The sequence below is a fragment of the Chenopodium album genome, chromosome 23, assembly GCF_948465745.1.
Source record: "Chenopodium album chromosome 23, dcCheAlbu1.1, whole genome shotgun sequence".
Lineage (NCBI taxonomy): Eukaryota > Viridiplantae > Streptophyta > Magnoliopsida > Caryophyllales > Amaranthaceae > Chenopodium > Chenopodium album.
The window spans coordinates 38934678-38952069 of NC_137856.1; the positions used below are offsets into that span (position 1 = coordinate 38934678).

General features: G+C 34.4%; 1 protein-coding gene across 1 annotated transcript; it reads left to right on the forward strand.

Annotated features, from left to right (window-relative positions):
* The first annotated feature begins 8408 nt into the window (after window positions 1–8408).
* Window positions 8409–16158, forward strand: LOC145609728 (uncharacterized). The gene is made up of 22 exons (XM_081665192.1): window positions 8409–8470; window positions 8868–8969; window positions 9055–9114; window positions 9265–9343; window positions 10029–10176; window positions 10647–10755; window positions 11105–11285; window positions 11550–11578; window positions 11730–11878; window positions 12430–12532; window positions 12620–12715; window positions 12847–12902; window positions 12999–13134; window positions 13255–13317; window positions 13438–13497; window positions 13580–13741; window positions 13972–14045; window positions 14130–14223; window positions 14574–14710; window positions 14814–14894; window positions 15369–15474; window positions 15718–16158. The coding sequence occupies exons 2-22, from the start codon at window positions 8874–8876 to the stop codon at window positions 15796–15798; spliced, it is 2100 nt and encodes a 699-aa protein (XP_081521318.1). The 5' UTR covers window positions 8409–8470; window positions 8868–8873; the 3' UTR covers window positions 15799–16158.
* The last annotated feature ends 1234 nt before the right edge of the window (window positions 16159–17392 follow it).

Here is a 17392-nt window from a genome sequence, read left to right on the forward strand (position 1 = left end):
CGATCTCGAGTAGCTTTTAATTTGATCTGTCTTTAGTAAAACTAAAACTCCCTATTTACTATAACATCTCTTCATTCTCTTTAATTTTGCCATTTGAGAAGTATATATATGATGATAAGAGTATATAGATAATGTTTATTTATTAATTAATAATCTATAATAAAAGTTTTTTTATCAAAATATTTTCATTTTTTGTAAACATTATATTATAGGAAGGATTTCGAGCTTCTTACGAGCTTTTGAGTCGAGTAATGAGCAACTCGACTCGGCTCGTTAACATTTGAGTCAATCTCGAGTTCGAGTTGAGCTCACTCGAGTAGAGTTTTTGACCGAGTCGAACTCGAGTAGTTTGCAAATTGTCTCGTCTCATAAGCACCCCTAATCCCAAGATTCCCAATTATACTAACAAAATAACCCTTAGACCATCCCCAATGATAAGATTTGAAGGAGTTTTTTTTAGGAGTGAAATAATATCATATCTTGTTTGTTAGAAGGGATGGAAAAGAGGGAAAGATGTCATATCTTGGGGGGGGGGGGTGGTTTACATTTCTTTTATTAGAAGGGGGAGGAGGGGGGGAGGAAAACGGGTATGGATCGGATTGAGTAGGAGGGAGAGTCTTTGGCGGGTTGGGGGTTTTGGTTGGGCAGTGGTCGAGGTGGAGCAGCGTTGCCGACGAGGGGAGCTTGGAGAAGTGTTGCCAGAAGGGGAGATAGTGGCTGGGCAGGTGGGGTTGGTGGAGGGGGGGTTGGTTTTATTTTATTTTTTTAGTTTTTCATATTTTTTTTATAAAAACCATCTAACCATAATTAGTTTTATTAACTACAATACTTAATAATGAAATAAGGTTAAAAATGGGATAAAAATCTTAAACAAGGTCATTTTGTATAATTGATTTTCATGAGGGTCACCATGTGTGCGTAGCAGAATTTGGAGGTCTCAATTTCCCTTTAATTTTAAAATGATATTTTAAGAAATTTTTTACCCTCCTGTTGATTTTTATGCTTTGTTCTTTTGTTTTTCCTTACTCATTCTATTTTACTTTACTTTATTAGTAGTTTGTACTCCCTAATGGAGAGTGGATAAAGTAACCTATTCAAAAACGCAAACTAACTATATTTTTTACCCCCGTGATATTTTATCCTACGTACTTATTTCCTTCGGTTTTTTAATTGACATCATTCGACTTTTGCACTTTTCACAAACTATATTTTAACTAACTTTTGCAATCTTATCTATAGCTACGATAAAGCGTCATCATACGAGATCCTGATTAAATTGTCCTAATATACATTTTTTAAAATAATCATTTTTTATGATTTTCACAATGTTAATAAATAGAGATATTAATCGATAAAATTGTTCATCGGTAGAAATTTGATCGACCTAGAAAATTTAAGATGAGACAATTACTTAACGAAGGGATAAACATTAAAATCCGTCCGTAGTAGGTGATGGAAACACAATCTAAGGATGTTGTTAATTTCATTCTATAGGCGGCTAGGCTCGGCATTTTTGACACTAAATAAGGAACTACTATTGAACATTAGACCAACTACTCATTAGCTAATTGTATCTTTTTATGGAACTAATTTTTTGACTTTCTAAGTTTAACAAATCAGAATTGACAGAATTTAGTAGTAGTTCATGTTTTTGAGGTAATTAGTTATGACTCGTACTGTAAATAGTCAAAAACCAAACCATTAAAACATTTTACTTGTATTTAGCTAATCAAATACAGTAGTTTCATCAAAACAAGGGTGAAAAGAGAGGCCTAATTGAGACAATTAGACATATATAAAGTTATAAACTGTTTGTGTGCATGCATTGCTTCATAGTTTTGATTATTAATATTTGTTAGGCATTTTCAAATATATGCTTATTCATACACAATAGACAAGTCAAAATTTTAAAAAAATTAAATAATATAGTAATATGTAGTAATCTCATAATGTGCATACATTAAATACAAGTAGGTATGACCTTACGTATGAGAGTTAGGGCCTGTTCACATTTACTTAATTTCAGGTCAGTTTAGCTCTAATCAGTTCAGTTCAGTTCCAATCAGTTCAGTTCAGTTCAGCTCTTAATTTCCCTCTCACATAAAATATTCATTTCAGCTCAATTCAGTTTAGTTCAGTTCAGTTCAGTTCCAATCAGTTCGTTCAGTTCAGTTCAGCTCCAATCAGTTCAGTTCAGTTCACTTCAGTTCAGCTCAATTTAGTAAATATGAACAGGCCCTTAGGGATAGCTTAGATGGTTAGAGTTTTCCTCCCAATTTTAAAAACTTTAATTAGGACGAAGATTTCTTCACCCTCTTCCTTCCCCACCCCCAAGGTGTCTAGTCTGCTAATTAACCCACGATTTTGATAACAATGATGACTTGATAGATTGATATACGTAAAGTCGTAAATGCTCTAGTTGCGCAAGCAACGAAGTTAGAGCCTTATTAGAGTTATAAATAGAGCGTTAGAATTTTTTTTTAAATAGAACGATAGATTGATATACAAGGTGTGTATGATGAAATATTATGCATGCAACCTCTCTAATTAGAGCTCATTCTAGCTAAAGATTTAGCTAATCATCATAATTCGTATACAAGGTGTACATGTGCGAAGAAATTCAAATCATCGACTTCTCTTCTGGTACTTAAAGTGTTATAATTATACAGCTCCTTTTACAGTTTATTCTTCAATTCTCTTTTGTGTGTTCTTATACAATACTGTGTATTTTCCTCCAAAATGTTCAAAAAATAAAGAAATTTCATCTTTATTTTTTAAATTTTTTTAGACATCTTACAAGTGGCACTAGATATGAATAGATGAACTTACTCCCTCTAATACATGCCTAAACACTTGCTCTGATCTATCGGGTGAACATTACGCTCCTTAAAAGGTCAATAAGTTTGTTAGGGGTAGGATTAGGGTTTTGGCGCGGCAAGCTTAGGGCTGTTGCTTGGACTTGGTTGGATCAGGGGATGTTGATGTTGAATAGTTGGTGCGGTGTAGGCTAGAAGTTGGAGTGGTGGAAGTTAAGGTTGACAGCAGTCAGCGTTTTTTTATTATTATTTTCTAATTTGGACCAATTACATGTGGACACGTGGTCGGTGACTTAGTGTTGATTGGTTGGGACTATTGGAGGCAAATACATTGTATAATTGAGATTATTCGATAATAAACATTAGTTGGAATTATTATAAGTAAATAGTTAAGATTAATAAAAGTGTATTTTTCCTATAATACGAGTATATTTTACCATTTATAATTAATAATTAATAAACTGTCAAGTTAAAATAACATATTAACATGGGACATCATTCGAGTCCTAAGTTAAAATAGTTAGGGTCTGTTCTCTTACGTTGAAATTCAGTTAAGTTCAGTTCAGTTCAGCTGAGTTCAGTTCAGTTCAGTTCAGCTCAGTTCAGTTCAGTTCAGTTCAAATCAGTTCAGCTCCTAATTTCCTTCTCTTATAAAATATTCATTTCAGTTCAGTTCAGTTCAGTTCAGCTGAGTTCAGTTCAGTTCAGTTCAGCTGAGTTCAGTCAATGAGAACAGGCCCTTAGTATGGAGTTTTGATTTTTATAATAACAATAATTAATTAATTATGACATGTAGATTAGTTTATGCTCTAATTGCTTAGCTGGTACAATTATTTACGTAAAAAAAGCCAAGGCCAACTGTTTACGTATAACTTAAGTAACAACTAAACATAATTAAACTGGTTTTCAAAAACATCATTAAACTGTTCATAGTCAACCTTTTGAAGCCATTTTTCACGTTTATTGGAAGTGTATCCGAATGTAGGAGATTATAAAAGAGAACGTTGTTAGTGTTAATAACTTACTTCTTCACATCTATCTTTTTCATTCTAGCTAAGCTAGAGAGTTGAGGTAATTAAATCATACAATCCAAACTCACAGGCTGCTATATATTCAGGTACGTATATAACCCCTTAACTTATTGTTACTCCTCTTAATACTACATCCGTTTCATATTATTTGCAAGGATTTATTTGGCACAAAGTAATACGTAATAATTACTTTTCACTTCAATTCGCTTGTACGTGTATCTTAGAGCATGAATAGTATGGAGTATCTTAATCGAGGGTTAATCTCTCTCCTAAGTCATATCATCAATAACTCTCACGATCCCACTAAAAATCTAAAAGTCAACTTTTTGTATAACCGATGAGTATGGAGTATCAAAAGCTGCTTAAATTATACTCCCTTCGTCCCAGCCTTTTGGGTTGATTTTGCTGATATTAAGAAAGTTAAATAAAAAGAAGTACAAATATATATTTGAAAGATAAATTTACATGGGGTTTGTAAAAAGTAGAGAGAGAAAATATTGAAAATACATGAAAAAACAAAATTTTATATAGGAAAGCTAATTTTGCACAAATATTGATGTAAATTGGTGGGTATTTTAATGTAAATGGGTCGATTATTTTGGGACTAAAATTAGATCAAACGGGTCGAACTTTTGGGGACAAAGGGAGTACATGATTAATTGATTAATTAAATGCAAAATTTCTTATGTTCTTCATACTTATCCGATAAATCTAGGAAGGAAATTAAAAAAAAAAAAAAAACTATTCATATTAATTAACTAATAATACAAAATATAGAGTATTAAACAATTCACACAATAACTTTAATTTTTACAACTATCATATTCCTAGGCTTCAACCATCAGGTTAATGGTCTCAATGGGCTCTCGTGTGTAAGGGGCGTGATAGAGTATAAAATATATTTCTGGACTTTAACCATGAGTTTGAGTTTTTGATTGAGTTGGTCCACTAACACTACTTAATTTCTTCTTATCTTCTAGCTAATTAATTTATGTAATAGGGTGGCTGTGATGTTTGTTTTTCATGCAGGAAAGTGTGAATAAAATAAGAAAATTTTGTAAAAAATGAAATCAATTGCAGTAGTTGGTGGTGGAATAAGTGGATTAGGAGCAGCATATGAGCTTGCTAATGCAGGAGTTAAAGTGGTGTTGTACGAGAAGGAAGACTACTTGGGTGGCCATGCTAAAACCGTTAATGTTGATGGCATTTATCTTGACCTTGGTTTCATGGTTTTCAACCGGGTACATTATCATTTCTATTATTGCATAACGCCATTTAAAGTGTAATTTTATCGTGCATTTCTAAATAACAACATAGAATAATATACTTCTTCTGTTATAGTTATATTGCAACAACTGTACTTTTGCTCTATATATCACGCTTGTTTGACCACATATTATGATTTATACGTAACATCAGTGGCGGATCCAGAAATAATATTTAACGGGGTCAAAATGCATTTGATAAATATTTGTGGGGTCATTCAGTTAAAAATATAGGTAATTTTTATATATATATAAACAAAAATTAATAAGAATTTTTTTTTAAAATATTCAAGTGGGGTCAAGGGACCCCACTAAATGTCCCTCAATCCGCCACTGCGTAACATAAAATATAATCATGTAAAATCTTGTTGAATTCGTCTCGTAAAGTATTTCTACAATATCAATAATAGATAACATATAAAATGTGTTTTAAGATGCGTACTTTCATCCTTGTAATATTTGTGGAATAGAGGAAGTATATATGTTTGTACACATTAGCGTATAACTCCAAGGCTCGAGTGAATAAGAAGGAAAGGTTGATCATCTGCACATTATTTTTCTAACTAAGGCTACTATTTGCTCATTATGTATGTTCTTTCTAATACTCTATAGTATTATAGGACAATTCATTGAATCTCATTTATCATACTTTTATGGTTTATATAGTCTTTCTTCTTCTTTTTTTTTTTTTTTAATTATTTGTTTTATAGCCTACCATCAATGACAATGATACACTGATCCACTCTTAAAGATTAGGGTCAAATAGCACACTGGTTTACAAAACTCCCCTATTGTAATTCAACATACCCTCTATATTGTTTTTGACAAAACAAGGAGGCCACTAAGAATAATTCTAAAATTACATATTTTTTTTAATCCTCTTCTCACGCATTACTATAAACTAGATAGTGTCCGAACCATGCTCAGTTTTAAAAATTAATACAATTTCTTTTAAAAAAACATAGAAATCTTTACATAAATATAAGGCAATAGTCAACCTATCCTGCCCGGCAACCCACCATCCCTTCCAACTGGCGACAACTACCACCACCTATACCGGCAATTTTTTTTTCTATTTCCAGCAATCGCAGTAACCGGACACCAAAACCGGTTATCGTGCGCAAAAACCGGAGCCAAAAATCGTTTGTTTATTATGTACGGTAACTGGTTTTGGGCTCCGAAACCGCACATGGTAACCGGTTTTTGGCTTCAATTAGCGTGGCTGGTAAGCAGTTTCCATGGTAACCGGAGGCCAAAATCGATTACCATGGCTGGTAACCAGTTTTGGGCTCCGGTTGGTACAGTTGCCGAAAATAAAAAAATACCACCACCTTCCCGCCGACGAGGGAAGGTGGTTGCTCGTCGTTAAGGGGATGGTGGTGGTCGTCGCCGGTCAGAGTGGTGGTGGTCGTCAACGATTATGGTGGTGGTGTCAAGGTGTCAGTGATTGGTGGCAAAAGGGAAGATAATAATGAAGTACTAAGGACATAGTTGTCCATTCACAATAAATGTTGGCGGTTTTGATCATTTTTGTCGACGGCATTCACAATAAGGGCCTGTTCTCATTGACTGAAATGAGCTGAACTGAAATGAATATTTTATAAGAGAAAGAAATTAGGAGTCGAACTAAACTGAACCGAACTTATTAGAGTTGAACTGAACTGAAAATAATCATATGACAACATGCCTTAAATATAGTATTTACAAAAAATAAAGAGAGTTTAGGAGGGAAAATGACTAACTCATGATTAGTCACACTGATTTTTCAGCAAATAATTCTCTCCGTCAAAAAACAAAAGTAAAACTCAAAAAATTATAGGGTTTTTCAATTTTTTTTTTTAATACATATTACTCCGTATTTCTTAATTTGGCAAGACTCAATAATAATGTGGAAATGCAATCGCACCCAAGGTACTCGATTGTTGATATATTTTTTTTCTTAATTATGCAATTGCACCCTTATTTTATTGAAGATTTTCTTTGATTGAATTTGTACTTGATGTCTCTGATTGATATTTGCATTCTACAAGAGTAGTAATTTAAGTATTTTCTGTTGTTGAAATTGTACACTTTCTTATTTGAAGATGACTAGTTATTTTAGTTTAGTTAGAAGAATAGAAGATAGATACCAGGAAATTGAACACTTTAACAAGGCTAGTAAATGATGAAGTTGGTATTTTTGATGAAAAAGTGAAGTTGGTATTTTTGATGAAAAAGTGAAATTGGGAGATGAAAGAATTATAGGAAGAGGTTAGATGAAATGAGAGGGATAGGTTATAGGTGTATCCCATGTAGGAAAGAACACATGAATGTATTCAAATGATATCGTCGTTTCTTTTTAGTAACAACAAAAGAATGTTTTATGTCTCACAAATAATAACCCTTTATTGCAACTAAAAATAAACGGAGATAGTAATTAAAAGGGATATGATAACTCAAGGGAAGGACATGTGAAATTCAAGTATATGGTAGACAGACATATAGTTTCTCCAATTAAATGCCCGATAAACATTTGCACAAGATGACAAGAATTTACGCGAGTGAATAGGAAACAATGAGTGGATGAGTGTTGAACCCAAGTAGAGAGAAACCATTGGCTTTGGATGCCATATATGAAGAAAGATTTGGAGTACTTCATATATAGGAGTATCATCTATCGTTGAGGCCAATTCAGTTCAGTTCAGTTTAGTATGCTTATATTCAGTAAGATTGATTTAGGTGTACATAATGAGTATGTTGGTACGGAGTACTACTTTTGTGGACTAGTACTACATGCACTGTGGAACTCAAAATAATAGTATATATGTACAATATACGTCCTCCACTCTTCTCCTAACTATGTAAATCTCATACTGTTTGACAGGTTTCATATCCAAATGTGGCAGAGCTTTTCGATGGTCTTGGTATCGAGGTGGAAGCCTCTGAAATGTCATTTTCTGTGAGCTCAGATGAAGGCCAAGGATGTGAATGGGGAAGCCGAAATGGGCTGAGAAGTTATCTTGCACAGTTAAGTAATGCAGTGAAGCCAAATTTTTGGAAAATGCTCCATGAAATTAAGAAATTCAAAGATGATGTGATCATGTAAGACCTTCATGTTGCTGAAACCTTTTCCTTTCTTGTTGTGACATAATTGCTTTTATCTTATCATGCTGTCGAATTATAAAATTGTTGTATGAATGTTTATGTAGTATTCTTTACATTTGTTGCTCTGATGATGGTTATTATCTCATCACTCCTTCCTTCTTCATGAAGGTACCTTGAAGTTCTTGAAAATAATCCAGATATGGATTGTACTGAAACCCTTGGCCATTTCATCAAGTCAAGGAGCTACTCTGAGTTGTTCCAAAAAGCTTATCTGGTGAGATTGCCTAAGTTTTTTGTCAGATGGTTTAGTGCTCTAGTCAGTGTTATAACTTTCGAAGGAGCTGAGTTGAGTAGTGTAGATCAAACTTGAACCGAGGCTAGCTTTTACCCCCTTTACAATCTTAAATTTGTAAAAATAATAGAAAGTTTGGAAGGATATATTTTAAATCTGACCTCTGCATTAAGATAGCATTCATTTCGAGAAGCATGATATTATGTATTAATGCTGCAATATGTACTGAATTGTGTAGTCAAGTTCAGGTTGTTAAAGAGTCAAGCACTACTGTTTTCCGCTCAATTCGTTATTTGTTGAGCTAAAAAGCTGAAAATTAATCTTCTTTGTGTTTTACCTTGTTTCGAGCAAGAGCTTATGTTTATTTATTTTTTTATAGATTCCCATGTGTGGTTCCATCTGGTCTTGTCCATCAGAGAGAGTGATGGATTTCTCTGCCTTTTCGGTCCTTTCCTTTTGTCGCAACCATCACTTACTTCAGGTGGATATCATTGACATTTTTTTGCTGTTTTCTGTCTTTTGGTCATGTTTTATCCCACTGATGAAGTAAACATTGGTATTGGCAGTTATCTGGCGGTCCACAATGGCTTACTATGAGAGGACGCTCACAGCAGTATGTGAATAAGGTATTGATTACTTTTTATTCTATGGAGCCAAAACATTTCTTAATGGCAGGATATTTTGCTATGCTTTTGAAGCAATAGTCATTTCGTTCCCTGCTAGTTTATCGATTCCTTTATTGTCACGTCCTTAGTAAGTTGTGATATCTTTTGTAGCTAAGAGAGGAGCTGGAAGTTAGGGGAACTCAAATAAGAACCAGTTGTGAAGTGCAGTTTGTTTCTACAAGTGATAAAGGTTAGAAGTGTATTTATGTTTTTGTTTTTGATTGGAGCATGATTCTTATAGCTGTCTTTTTTTGTACTTTTAAATATTTGGCTTTTCTTAATTATCAGCAATAAATTAAGTCCATGGTAGACAATTAGGATTTATTTGGATGCAAGTGGTTGATGTGAATTATTGCATATGGATGCAATGCTTGTTGAATGATATTGAAGTCAGGATTCAAAAATTTGAGTAAGAAATGCTTGTATGAAGTGTATTGAATATTGAAATCTATCCTCTACAATTTGTAGGCACCATTTTATTAGTACATTGGTCTTTGACTGAATATGAACTAAGCTTAAAATATTATGCAAAGGTTAGGGAGTCTCTTTAGCCTTATATGTGTTACAATGGTTTTTTTAAAATGAACCAACTCACCCCCTTCACGTATAACCAACATCCTGCTCCGAGTTGACAGTTTTAAATAAGCTTAAAACATGTAGTGTCATACCGTCTTTCATGGAAAGTTTGAAGCAAGTTGAGGTATGTAGCTGAAGCAAAGTGAAAGCAATCAAACATTTTTGTGAAGATGTAGCTTTTATACCTCATTGACCCAAATTAAAACGTTTTTGGGAAGAAAATTTTAGTTCTATCCCTCTCCATTTTCAGGATTGAGGTCCCAGTGTTAATACTGAATAGCATATCACTACATTTGCAGGGTGTACTTTGTTCTGTGAGGATGGTTCAAAAGATGTATACGATGGATGCATTATAGCTATTCCTGCTCCTGATGCCATAAAGATTTTAGGAAAAGAGGTGACACACGATGAAATGAGAATACTTGGTGCTTTTCAATATGTTTACAGGTGTGGATTTCTTTTTTAAGTTTAGATGGTGCATTAGTTGGTGTCTGCACATTCATTGAACTTGTTTGACACGATTGGTTCTATGTGTATTACCTGTGTTTATTCCCCTTGCACCCTTGTTAATTTGCACCTTCAATATGTGTATATGTGTGAGAATTGTTGATTGTTTTCGTGTTTTGAAAAACTTGATTACTCTTTCATAACCTATTTCTCACTTTAGAATCTCTCTCCTGATGATGTGTGCAACTTATGATGTACCATGCTCTGTACACTTAAGCTGTGCATACAGTATCTTGAATTATGATTTATGATGACACTTGAGAAGAGTTGCTTACAATTCCTCCAAGTTATTATTATGCTTCACGTCTCTGTTGTCAGCTGTCTTTTTAATGTTTTTAGGATGAATATGCTGGTTTTTTCTATGCAATTTCCTCAAAATTAATATGAAATTTTTAACTCTTGATTGGCAGTGATGTATACCTTCATCAGGACAAAAAATTCATGCCCCGAAATCCAGCAGCATGGAGTGCACTAAATTTTCAGGGGAGCACATTGACATACTGGCTTAATGTGCTGCAGGTGTGTGCTGATTCCCCTTGTTATCAGATGACATTGTGTCATTGATGTTTTGAGGCTCTCTTGTGTGCATCGGATATTTGACAATGGTTTACTGCTGTATACTTGTATATGTGATATGTATGTGACTTTCTAGCAGTTTAAATTGAAGATACAACTGCTACAGCTGTTACAAAGTACAATGGTGCTGTATACTGTTTTCATAATAAAAGCATGACTGGTATTATAATTAGCTCTGAAGCACTGCACATCTTCAGTCAGTGCTCTGAGGTGGATTGTGTGCTGGTGTCACTCATAATCTCATATCTCTCAATGTGTATCTTGTTTGATTTTTTGTGTTTTGTTCATGCAGAATATTTCTGAGACAAATCCACCTTTTCTTCTGACTTACAATCCACCTCATCCGCCAGAAAACATTCTGCTCAAGAGCTCCAGTGGTTTTCTTGTACCTTCTGTTGGTACAATGAAGGCCTCAATTGAGCTTGGTAATGTTCAAGGAAAGCGAGGAATTTGGTTCTGTGGAGCATCTCATGGTATGTTTAATTAAAATAGTTTGGGATACATTCATAGATTATAAATTCACATTTATCTTCAATAATCAAGTAACTTGGTACAGAGGTGAGGCTGTGAAAAAATTGAATTATCATTTGGTCTGACTGTTATGTTTCTGAAAAATTAGCTTCCAATGCCATGCTTGGATTTTTATACTAGTAGCTATTACTAAAAGAACATACAGTTGCTAACTATCACTGCTTCTCAGAGTCACTTTACTGTAATTTTCTTTTTCTTATTCTCAGGCTGCGATTTCCACGAGGATGGATTGAAGGTACACAATTCTGTTTATGCTGATCCAGAATCCAGACTATTACCACAACAGAATAGTAGAACCAAATTTTCATTCTGAAGATACTCTACGAGTCTGTATTTTCTATTAAATGAGTTTATAATACCGCGGATGGTGTGTATCTATCTGTCAGGCTGGGTTAATTGCTGCCAATGCTGTTCTTAAAAGGAACTACACTCCAGTTGCAAACCCCAAAAACATGGTGTTTTCTTGGACAGAAGCTATAGCCCGCAGTTATATATCCAGATTCCTACATCGTTTTATCAATGCTGGCTGTTTAATGTAAGTCCTATCTCTTTGAGCATGCATGAGATCTGTGACCTGTGTAAAATACTTGCTTTGTCCATAGAAATATTACAATTAGACCTTTACGCACTGTTTTTAGGCTAAACTATGACCTTTTTTCTGATGATATGCTGTTATTGGCCCAAGTGATGCCCCAAGTCAATGCATGTTATGCAAATTGCCCTATTAGTAAGGAGTCTCTTACTGGTCATAGGTATATCAGTTTTTAATAATGGTATAAAATGCTATGGTAGAATTGGCCTGGAAGAGTCTCTAATTTAGTATATTATGCTGCATTGGCGGATGTCAGAAAATGAAAGGCATTAAAATTGAAGAAGATGCATCCTCCTCTGCTGGATGTGCTCCTGTCTCCCTGCTTCATTTGATCTTTAGAGTTGAGACTGACATATGTAGTCATTATTATATGTTCGGCCTCTGCATTCCCTGATCCCCTCATGTCTAGCTGTTAAACTATACAGCCCCATTTTTCTTCTGGTAAAATTATTTTTTAGTCTGCTTAACCTTTTTGTCTTCTGTAATTTTGGAAGTCTGTTGGAGGATGGAGGCACCGTTCTGAAATTTGAGGGTTTGGACAAAAGATGTACTTGGAAAACTGCAATAAGAGTGCACAGCCCCCAGTTTTACTGGAAGGTGTTTCTCCATGACTAACATATTCTATCAAGTCAAGTGTATTAACCTTATCTGATACAATTGGAATTCATCTATTTTTTTCCTCAGGTTGCCATAGAGGCTGACTTGGGTCTGGCAGATGCATTCATTAATGGAGACATCTCGATTGTTGACCAAAATGAAGGTCTCCTGAATCTTTTCAGGGTAATAGAAAGTTTTGTACTGCCTTCAGATACTAATAAGTTATTATTATATGTATTTCCTTGGCATATTCCAATGTAATTTTTAGTTCTAATATTTCTTTCTTATATGATTTTTAAAAAATCCTTATGCAGATCTTTCTTGCCAACCTATATCTTTATGCTCCTGCGTCAAAGGATGAGAAAAATAGGTTTGTTCTTGCTATTAGGACCTGTTTGAATGTTACGTGCATTGTCACACTTCACCAACCCATCAGTTATTTGTTTGAATCTTTTGTTTCTTCCAGCCTTGATTTCAAGGGTTGGTGGACACCAATGTTCTTTACAGCTGGAATAGCCTCTGCAAAACATTTCTACCAGCATTTTTCCAGACAAAACTCGGTTACTCTAGCTCGTAGTAATATTGCTCGCCATTATGATTTGGTATGACAGTTGATTTACTAGTTTTGTTGAGTTATCATATCTTCTTGAGTATATGTATGTGCATTAGGTACGTAGTCAATGTAAATATATTTTTTGACATCATATTTACTTTAATCACAGAGTAATGACATGTTTTCCCTCTTTCTGGACGACACAATGACATATTCTTGTGCTATCTTCAAGGTCAGAGTTACTTTTCTAACTCAATACTGTATGCTGCTAACTCAAAAATAGAATTTTTCTTGCAACTTGGTTTTACTAATGTTGACCTATTTTTACTTCAAATCTTTTATCCCATAATAGTCAGAAAATGAAGACCTAAAGGTTGCACAACTTAGAAAACTCCACCTTCTGATCGAAAAGGTGAGCATTCTCCTGTTCATTCTACTGCCTATCAAATTATACTTACATTCAGGCTCACATATCTCATCTGACTATAATGTAGGCTAGAGTAGAGAAACACCATGAGGTACTTGACATCGGTTGTGGTTGGGGTAGCCTTGCTATTGAAATTGTGAAGAAAACTGGATGCCGATACACAGGCATAACTCTAGCTGAGGAGCAACTGAAACTAGCAGAACAAAGGGTGAAGGAGGCTGGCTTAGAGGTATCATAAAAATATTATCAGAATTCATGGCGTTTGAAAAATTTTAGAGTAGAAAATTAGACATGATGAGTAAACCTCACTTCATGCATTGTGTTGAGTGGGACAAATAAGGCATCCATTTACATTTAGAAACTTTTTGCGTCATTGTCATTCTCATTCTTCATTATTTGATATTATTATGCTACTTAATAAGCTGTATAATTGATTAATTGTGTGCTGGCGCCTGGCAGGATCACATAAAGCTTCTTCTCTGTGATTATCGTCAGTTGCCAGCCTCCCACAAATTTGACAGAATAATATCTTGGTGAGACCCTCTTGCTGATTTTTTATTTTGGTTTAAATAACCTCGCTAGCTTTGATCTGACCCTTGCTCTTGTGTTTGAATCAGTGGTATGCTAGAACATGTAGGAGATAAATACTATGAGGATTTTTTCCTGCATTGTGAATCCCTTTTGGCAGATAATGGGCTTCTTGTCCTTCAGGTAAATGGCTGTGTAATTGGAAAATGGTGTTTCAGGAACAACTGATGTCTGTTAGGCTGTGTTTTTCATAACTCACATGATTGGATCATGTATGTCATATAGTACCACCATTTAATTTGGCTGATTATTCGTGTGAAGTAAGGTTCACAATTTATTGCTCATTGCTGTAAAAATTGCGGTGAAGTTGGGTTTGGTAGGAGATTTAATCAGGCAGAACCATATATTTATTGGAACGTATGAGGCTTGCATCATCTTTAGGATATTAGTGTCAAAGTATAAAAGATTTTGGCCATGCTTATAAGTATATCCTGTCGGCTGAGTTATGCTCTAATCGCTTCTTCGATCTTCAGACCATATCTATACCAGATGAAAGATATGATGGGCACAAAAGAAGCTCGGATTTCATGAGAGAATACATATTCCCAGGAGGATGCCTTCCTTCACTGAGCCGATTAACATCAGCAATGATTGCTACATCTAGACTTTGGTAAATGCAACATCATTGATTAATTGTTTTGAGGTAGCTGTTTATATTTTTGAAAGCCAATGAAATCTGTCTTCTGGATATATTCAACTGCTCCATTTTGCAGCGTGGAACATGTGGAGAATATCGGGGTGCATTATGGACAAACACTCAGATGCTGGAGGAAAAATTTTCTGGAAAATCAGAGGTTAGACTTGTTTCCATATTATTCACCACAGAAGCATTTCATCTTCATAAAATTCAAGGAAAATTCAATGCATCTTTTGTAACATTTTACCCCATTTTGCATTGAAGCTGCATTCACTTTTCTAAAAGGAAAATAAGAAGTCTCTAAATCTGACAGTCATGTAAACCACCTGAGAATTCTCTTAACTTTCCGTGGATACTATTAATTTGTACGTTGCACCCATGCTATTTATGTGGTGCTCGCTTCAAGGTGACAACCTAACATTCCTTGTGTGCTCGCTGCACCTGGGTCAATCACACTGGTTGTGACCTACCTGCTGCTACCTAAAACCAAATACTAATGCTGCATTTGATTTTTATTTACAACATAGACTACGTTTTAAATATAGTTCTGGAAACTTCATATAGGTAGTCTACTTTGGATTGACTGTTCTCTGCTAAAAAAAATTCTGTACTGTTTTTCAAATTCTTCTAGCAAAATCCGTTCACTTGGATTTGATGAGAAGTTCATTCGAGCATGGGAATACTACTTTGACTATATGGCATCCATGTTTAAGACCCGAACTCTTGGGGATTACCAGGTAATTCTCACTGAAAATTTTCATACCTCTCTTAAATGTCTTGTAAGCATTGGAATATGTCTCATGTGAATGATAGTTGCTAAACACAATAATCTAAGTACAGCACAAAACAAGAAATGAAACAGTTAATATGTGACTAAGTGTATGTGTGTGTGTGTTTTTCAGAGACGGTTACTAACTTTACTGTGATCTGTTATTAGTAGACCTGATGAAATAATTGGAGATCTTCATTTTTTGATGCAGATTGTTTTCTCGCGCCAAGGAAATATTGTTGCGTTTAGTGATCCTTATGCGAGCATACCCTCCTCTCATTCTTTTCCATAGAAACACATACTGGTGAACCTGTCTTCTTTGGTCCAGGATTATTCGAAAGTTGGTGAATTGATGCACTCAGGTTCTTTGCTGATTCTTGCCGTTGTACGAGTGTTTGGGTGCTTTGAAACCTGCAGTGCGGTGGTTGTATCTTTAAATTCAGATGGCTTGTATGATTTTACTAATCCCCTTAGTTATGTGTCGTGTACTCCTTGCTTGTTTACGGATTCCCCTTTAGCCCTAGCCTGTTTGGCTGGTGCTTCGAAACATTCAGCAGTACTTTGTATATTGTTTCAACTTTTAGAAGGTTTGTATAATAAATTTATGTGGCTAGGACTATGCCCTGATTGTTACCTAGAGTACTATTTATACCTAGTCTATATATACATGACATATTTCATCCCCACTTTTCATATTTTTGTAATAGTTTTCATGGTATCTATAAGACGGTTTTTGTGGAAATATATCTACCGGGAGCTAGGACTCTTCTTCCTCAACTTCTCCCATCAATATTCAAATCTAAACTATTAAAGGATCAATTCAACCAAAAGTTTAAACTGATGGTAGAAGCCGAAAAATATGTTTTATGGCATGCAGCATGGGCCCTTAGCATACAATGCGCGAAATATTCCATTTGAAACTGGGGAGTTGATGAGATTTGAACTCATAACCTTTGATACAATGTTAAAGGACCAATTCAACCAAAAGTTTAAGTTTATGTTAGAAGCGCAAAATATATATTTTATACTCTATCAATAACTACTTCAATGCAACTAGATTCGCTTTTACATAAGTTATTCGCAAGCATTAGACTTACTTATGCATAAGTTTCATGTGATAAACTTGATGTTTTAATACTTATAGAGTTTGTCACTCTTTTAAAACTAATCATTTAAATGGATTAAAGGATAACACTAACTTAAATTGAGATTAGAGCAATTCTAAGATGGTCCATGCAAAGACAACTTAGCTTTATCATAAAGTCATGCTTCATGTTCATGGGTCATTGTAGATTGTGTTTATTGAATAATTCCCGACCAAAAATCGAGATGAGATTCTAAGGATCATTACAACATTATTACAGTGTTAATTAGTATTATCAATTAAGTAAAATGTCCAAAAATTCACTCAATCTATTTGTTGACTTATTCATCATGCCAGATGAGTTGAAAAGAACAAGTAATTATGGAAAATTGAACATCTACTAATATTTAGTGACATACAGACATAGTGTACAGTTTATATCTTGACATTTGTATAATAATTAATTTAGTATATAATTAATTGTTTGTTTCTTTATCACATATGAATGAATTTTAGTATGTAGTTCCCTCAAAAAAAAAAAAAAAGTACTAGAATAACAATATCAGCTAATTAATGGATCACAAAATAGATAAATTAAAAGGCAATTGGATCAACATAATGCTTTTGAGAAATAATACATATTTATATGATTCTTTTAAAAATAGGCTATAATTCTCTTGGAAAGTTATAAACCAAGATTCACGTTCACGTAATCACACCTCTTAAGTATGCATTTGCTGTCGTCTACTCTATTTATAACTTTTAATATAACACCTTCGCTTCGAATCTCATGATTTCATGT